The 7,813-nt window shown below is 43.6% G+C and overlaps 1 protein-coding gene across 1 annotated transcript in view; it reads left to right on the plus strand.

The window, feature by feature from the left end:
• The window catches only part of col9a3 (collagen, type IX, alpha 3), a 57,498-nt gene extending 51,674 nt beyond the window's left edge, over positions 1-5,824 (plus strand). Inside the window, 5 exon segments of the mRNA XM_084334127.1 lie at positions 2,308-2,454; positions 3,424-3,478; positions 3,650-3,832; positions 3,978-4,055; positions 5,378-5,824. Coding sequence (XP_084190253.1) covers positions 2,308-2,454; positions 3,424-3,478; positions 3,650-3,832; positions 3,978-4,055; positions 5,378-5,562 — 648 coding nt within the window. The 3' untranslated portion in view covers positions 5,563-5,824.
• The last annotated feature ends 1,989 nt before the right edge of the window (positions 5,825-7,813 follow it).

Consider the following 7,813-nt stretch of genomic DNA (forward strand, 5'->3'; position numbering starts at 1 on the left):
AGCTAACACGCTCTCAGTCGTTTACTGTTAGTGTTCATTACAGACATAGTGCTAACATGCCTCGCTAGCTAACACGCTCTCACTCGTTTACTGTTAGTGTGTTCATTACAGACATAGTGCTAACACGCCTCGCTAGCTAACACGCTCTCACTCGTTTACTGTTACTGTGTTCATTACAGACATAGTGCTAACATGCCTCGCTAGCTAACATGCTCTCAGTCGTTTACTGTTAGTGTGTTCATTACAGACATAGTGCTAACATGCCTCGCTAGCTAACATGCTCTCAGTCGTTTACTGTTAGTGTGTTCATTACAGACATAGTGCTAACATGCCTCGCTAGCTAACATGCTCTCACTCGTTTACTGTTAGTGTGTTCATTACAGACATATTGCTAACACGCCTCGCTAGCTAGCATGCTCTCACTCGTTTACTGTTAGTGTGTTCATTACAGACATAGTGCTAACATGCCTCGCTAGCTAACACGCTCTCAGTCGTTTACTGTTAGTGTTCATTACAGACATAGTGCTAACACGCCTCGCTAGCTAACACGCTCTCAGTTGTTTACTGTTAGTGTTCATTACAGACATAGTGCTAACATGCCTCGCTAGCTAACATGCTCTCACTCGTTTACTGTTAGTGTTCATTACAGACATAGTGCTAACATGCCTCGCTAGCTAACACGCTCTCAGTCGTTTACTGTTAGTGTTCATTACAGACATAGTGCTAACATGCCTCGCTAGCTAACATGCTCTCAGTCGTTTACTGTTAGTGTGTTCATTACAGACATAGTACTAACATGCCTCGCTAGCTAACATGCTCTCACTCGTTTACTGTTAGTGTGTTCATTACAGACATAGCGCTAACACGCCTCGCTAGCTAACATGCTCTCACTCGTTTACTGTTAGTGTGTTCATTACAGACATAGTGCTAACACGCCTCGCTAGCTAACATGCTCTCACTCGTTTACTGTTAGTGTGTTCATTACAGACATAGTGCTAACATGACTCGCTAGCTAACATGCTCTCACTCGTTTACTGTTAGTGTGTTCATTACAGACATAGTGCTAACATGCCTCGCTAGCTAACATGCTCTCACTCATTTACTGTTAGTGTGTTCATTACAGACATAGTGCTAACATGCCTCGCTAGCAAACACGCTCTCACTCGTTTACTGTTAGTGTGTTCATTACAGACATAGTGCTAACACGCCTCGCTAGCTAACATGCTCTCACTCGTTTACTGTTAGTGTGTTCATTACAGACAGTGCTAACACGCCTCGCTAGCTAACACGCTCTCACTCGTTTACTGTTAGTGTGTTCATTACAGACATAGTGCTAACACGCCTCGCTAGCTAACATGCTCTCACTCGTTTACTGTTAGTGTGTTCATTACAGACATAGTGCTAACATGCCTCGCTAGCTAACATGCTCTCACTCGTTTACTGTTAGTGTGTTCATTACAGACATAGTGCTAACATGCCTCGCTAGCTAACACGCTCTCAGTCGTTTACTGTTAGTGTTCATTACAGACATAGTGCTAACATGTCTCGCTAGCTAACATGCTCTCACTCGTTTACTGTTAGTGTTCATTACAGACATAGTGCTAACACGCCTCGCTAGCTAACATGCTCTCACTCGTTTACTGTTAGTGTGTTCATTACAGACATAGTGCTAACATGACTCGCTAGCTAACATGCTCTCACTCGTTTACTGTTAGTGTGTTCATTACAGACATAGTGCTAACATGCCTCGCTAGCTAACATGCTCTCACTCGTTTACTGTTAGTGTGTTCATTACAGACATAGTGCTAACATGCCTCGCTAGCTAACACGCTCTCACTCGTTTACTGTTAGTGTGTTCATTACAGACATAGTGCTAACACGCCTCGCTAGCTAACACGCTCTCACTCGTTTACTGTTAGTGTTCAGTATAGACATAGTGCTAACATGCCTCGCTAGCTAACACGCTCTCACTCGTTTACTGTTAGTGTGTTCATTACAGACATAGTGCTAACACGCCTCGCTAGCTAACATGCTCTCACTCGTTTACTGTTAGTGTGTTCATTACCGCTAGTGTGTTCATTACCGCTAGTGTGTTCATCAAAGTAATTATCGAGCAGGAAAACAAAATGTGTATCCTCCCACTCTGACTTTATTTATTAGTATGATCAAATCAGAGGCTTAACTATGTTTTTCTTAACTATGTTTTTCTTTTTATATGGATTATTTTTAAGTTGTTGGTTTTGTTCAAAGCCCTACCAAAAGGTCATGGAACTCCCATGATAAAATTGCCTTGTATTTTTATCATAGTCAGGGAAACATGGGGAGCTGGGACCCAAAGGTGTCGGCGGCCCACAAGGAGAGCTGGGAGCCAGAGGGGCCCCAGGAAAAACAGGAATTATGGGCTTCCAGGGGGAACAGGGTCTGCCTGGAATTGCAGGAAAGAATGGCGTACCTGTGAGTACTGTACTTTAAGTCAGGATGCTTGTGACTCACTATTATAAAGTAGACGCATTGTACTTTGACTCACTATTATAAAGTAGACGCATTGTACTTTGACTCACTATTATAAAGTAGACGCATTGTACTTTGACTCACTATTATAAAGTAGACGCATTGTACTTTGACTCACTATTATAAAGTAGACGCACTGTACTTTGACTCACTATTATAAAGTAGACACACTGTACTTTGACTCACTATTATAAAGTAGACGCACTGTACTTTGACTCACTATTATAAAGTAGACGCACTGTACTTTGACTCACTATTATAAAGTAGACGCATTGTACTTTGACTCACTATTATAAAGTAGACGCACTGTACTTTGACTCACTATTATAAAGTAGACACACTGTACTTTGACTCACTATTATAAAGTAGACGCATTGTACTTTGACTCACTATTATAAAGTAGACGCACTGTACTTTGACTCACTATTATAAAGTAGACGCATTGTACTTTGACTCACTATTATAAAGTAGACGCACTGTACTTTGACTCACTATTATAAAGTAGACGCACTGTACTTTGACTCACTATTATAAAGTAGACGCACTGTACTTTGACTCACTATTATAAAGTAGACACACTGTACTTTGACTCACTATTATAAAGTAGACGCACTGTACTTTGACTCACTATTATAAAGTAGACGCACTGTACTTTGACTCACTATTATAAAGTAGACGCACTGTACTTTGACTCACTATTATAAAGTAGACACACTGTACTTTGACTCACTATTATAAAGTAGACACACTGTACTTTAAGTCACTATTATAAAGTAGGCACTTTACCGTACTTTAAGTCACAATGCTTCTGATTCAATATTATAAAGTGATATTGGGAGCTGTTGGATTATCAAATAAACTTGAATTTAAAAAATGATTGAGCGTCTCTTTTGATAACTTCTTCTGTTACAGGGTAAACTGGCGAGTGAACAGCACATCAGAGAACTGTGCGGCTCAATGATTGATGGTGAATATCTTAATTCTGTCCGTGCTCTACAGTTGTTCTTGTTGCTACTTAAGTGTCCCCATAGCCCACAGAGTAAACAGGCTGGCTATCAGAATCTCTTCTTCTCTGCGTCTCTCAGATCAGATTGAAACAGGCTGGCTATCAGAATCTCTTCTTCTCTGCGTCTCTCAGATCAGATCGCCCAGCTGGCTGCTAACCTCCGCAGGCCGCTGTCCCCTGGTGTGGTGGGTCGCGCCGGCCCCGCCGGTCCCCCAGGAAAGCCAGGCGCTGGAGGCTCTATCGGGCACCCTGGCAGCCGTGGACAGCCCGGCTACAGGGGGCTGCCCGGAGACCTTGGAGACCCCGGTCCCAGAGGTAACAGAACATGAACATGTATTGTCTTGGCTGTGGAAGGACTGCATGTGACGTGCTTCACTGATCAAGCCCCTCATCCTTTGAACTGGATGGATGATCAAAGCGTGGAGTTAGTAAAACATCCCGTGGTTTGTCTCCGCGACAGGTGATCTCGGTGAGCAGGGTGACAAGGGAACCCTCGGCAAGGCCATCGAAGGGCCTGTTGGAGACCAAGGATATCAAGGTAAGGACCCGTTGTTTATTCATGCAACTTCCACAAATTATCTCCTTAACATCTGTTACAAAACAGACAAAAAATCTGTTGTGAAACGGTGAACAGTGAACACAACCTCAGGCTCATGCCCTGTCTCAAATCAAATGTATTTATAAGGCCCGACAACACACGTTAATGTCCCCATGGGGCCGGACACGTCTTCTTTAAGGCCCGACAGCACACGTTAATGTCCCCATGGGCCGGACACGTCTTCTTTAAGGCCCGACAACACACGTTAATGTCCCCATGGGCCGGACACGTCTTCTTTAAGGCCCGACAACACACGTTAATGTCCCCATGGGCCGGACACGTCTTCTTTAAGGCCCGACAACACACGTTAATGTCCCCATGGGGCCGGACACGTCTTCTTTAAGGCCCGACAACACACGTTAATGTCCCCATGGGCCGGACACGTCTTCTTTAAGGCCCGACAACACACGTTAATGTCCCCATGGGCCGGACACGTCTTCTTTAAGGCCCGACAACACACGTTAATGTCCCCATGGGCCGGACACGTCTTCTTTAAGGCCCGACAACACACGTTAATGTCCCCATGGGCCGGACACGTCTTCTTTAAGGCCCGACAACACACGTTAATGTCCCCATGGGCCGGACACGTCTTCTTTAAGGCCCGACAACACACGTTAATGTCCCCATGGGGCCGGACACGTCTTCTTTAAGGCCCGACAACACACGTTAATGTCCCCATGGGCCGGACACGTCTTCTTTAAGGCCCGACAACACACGTTAATGTCCCCATGGGCCGGACACGTCTTCTTTAAGGCCCGACAACACACGTTAATGTCCCCATGGGGCCGGACACGTCTTCTTTAAGGCCCGACAACACACGTTAATGTCCCCATGGGCCGGACACGTCTTCTTTAAGGCCCGACAACACACGTTAATGTCCCCATGGGGCCGGACACGTCTTCTTTAAGGCCCGACAACACACGTTAATGTCCCCATGGGCCGGACACGTCTTCTTTAAACAAGTCAAGAAGAAACATCACAATAAATCAAGAACACAAAAACATCATAAAGTCAAAGTCCAAACAATTTTAAATAAATTAATGAATGCAACACTCCCAGACGTACCCCACGCGAAGGTAAGGAAAAACTCACTAAAACCTAGCAATAGGAAAAAATGCACCACAGGCAGTGTGGAGGAGAGAAACCTTAGAAGGGCCGTTCAAGGGGGGATCTCCCTTCTCAGATGTCGGTGATAGTAGTGTTGCACTCATATCTCACTGTGCCAACCTCAGGCTCATGCCCTGTAACATCTGTGCCCACAGGTATTCCAGGAGTACTTGGAATTGCCAAAGACGGGCGCGATGGATCATCAGGAGACGCGGGCGAGCCTGGAGAGTCCGGCAGGGGGGGCAGGACCGGGCATCAGGGATCGCCTGGGATCTGTGACACGTCAGTCTGCCAGGGGGCAGCGGTCGCCGGGAAAACCTCCAACCCCAAGAACCATTAAACATTACCTCCCTCCTGCAACACCATCCAGAGGGGAGAGGAGGAGGAGGCGGAGGCAGAGAGAGAGAGAGAGAGAGGGAGGGAGAGACAGAGAGGGAGACACAGAGGGAGAGAGAGGGAGAAATCACATATATTTCCTCCTTAAATAAATAAGAGATCTATAACAGGACGGGAAGAATAACATCAGAGAATGTGATTTTTTTGAGAGAGAGAGAGAGAGAGAGAGAGAGAGAGAGAGAGAGAGAGAGAGAGAGAGAGAGAGAGGAATAGAAGAACATCACAAGAGTGATTTAAACATCGAAAAACATCAAAAACCCAAAACAACTAAAGGACTAAAAACCAAGACTCCATGAAAAGAAGTGGAGACACAAGAGAAAGAACACCTGCGCTCCAAACACCATCCCAGAGGAGACTGGAAACACCCTTACTGGAAAAGTGCTTGTAGGCCATTCTACATGTTGTGTGCGTGCGTGTGTGTGTGTGTGTGTGTGTACGTGTGTGCGTGTGTGTAAAAGCGTGTTTCCATGTCCCCCCATTTTCCTGATCAACAACGTTCTGGTAGATGGCGCTCTGAAGCTGTGACCTTGAATGTACGGTCCTTTTACCTTGGTCCCAGGTGTGACCTCACGAGACACGGTGTAAGATATGAAGATAGGCACCGGAGGTACAGAATACGCCTCTGACCAGCAGGTGCCTGTGTACTGTAACAGAAATTGGAAAAACAAATGCCCAAATGTCCAGAAATTGTGTATATTGTTGATGCAAAGCCTTTATAAAAACTTTTGCTATTTTCTTTTTTTTATTGCAGTTTGTAAAGTCCTTTTTTTCATCATCATTTTTCCTTCATATTTTTGATTTTATGTTTGACAAAGTTGGCAAATTTTCAGAATAAAAGATATGAACGTTGTGGATGGAGAAATCTAAATTTGTAACTAGTCATCTAAGGAGCAATTTGTGTATTCTTTTTTTTTTCTTCTTTTTTTTTTTTTTTTTTTTTTACTCAATTTTGCAATTATGTACTACCGGTGCTGTAACTATTAAATATACATGACTTTAAATACTATTTATTATTTGTGGGTGCCTGTTGTATGTACAGTAAGTTGCTACAGCGCCATGTTGTAAGAAAGATCAAATAAAGCCACTTTTCAGTAAAACATTACTCTTTTCTACATATCAAATTTAGAAATAGCATTTTCCTATAATGACACGTTTAAAAAGTCAAAAAGACATTTAAAAAAGAGCTAAATCACTGAAAAGCACAACTGAACTCATCGTGAAACTTCTAACTTCTCCTTCATAGAGAAATACAAGAACAGAACCATAAGGACACAACATTTCTTTCCTTTTTATTTTTCTTTCTTTAAACACCCATTTAAAAAGTCAAAAACACATTTTAAAAAGCGCTAAATCGTTGATAAAAGCACAACTGAACTTATCGTGGAACTTGTAACTTCTCTTTCATAGAGAAATAGCGCCACCTGCATGTGACTTCCTGTAACACACTGCAACCAACACCTTGTTGCCTCTGACCTAGAACATAAAATCACAACTTTGTGAAGCTGAATAAAATGTCAGATCATACAATAACCCGGCCTACTAGAGCCCAGACATGCAGTTAGGTGAGGATTACATACATGCTCTGGAACTTGACCTTCCCATTTCTAAATCGGCGCCATTTGTTTAGATGCATTCATTTGGATGTTGAAATTAAAAAAAATATATAATTGTGAAATTAATAAAAATGTAATTGTCCATAAATGTGTCTGCCTCCATACCTGGTGTGTTTTTCTTACAGCCGAGGACACAATGAACAGCTGCCATCAGAAGGTTGAATACATGAACAGTGAATATTTGGACAGTAGGTGAGGTCATGTGGTAATGAGGTCTGCAGCCTGGGCATGGATATTGGTGTCTGGTAGAGATACCTGTAGAGATACCTGTAGAGATACCTGTAGAGATACCTGTAGAGATACCTGTAGATACCAGACACCAATATCCCTGTAGATACCAGACACCAATATCCCTGTAGATACCAGACACCAGTATCCCTGTAGATACCAGACACCAGTATCCCTGTAGATACCAGACACCAGTATCCCTGTAGATACCAGACACCAGTATCCCTGTAGATACCAGACACCAGTATCCCTGTAGATACCAGACACCAGTATCCCTGTAGATACCAGACACCAGTATCCCTGTAGATACCAGACACCACTATCCCTGTAGATACCAGACACCAGTATCCCTGT

The sequence above is a fragment of the Notolepis coatsorum genome (assembly GCF_963971535.1).
Source record: "Notolepis coatsorum genome assembly, chromosome: 17".
NCBI lineage: Eukaryota > Metazoa > Chordata > Actinopteri > Aulopiformes > Paralepididae > Notolepis > Notolepis coatsorum.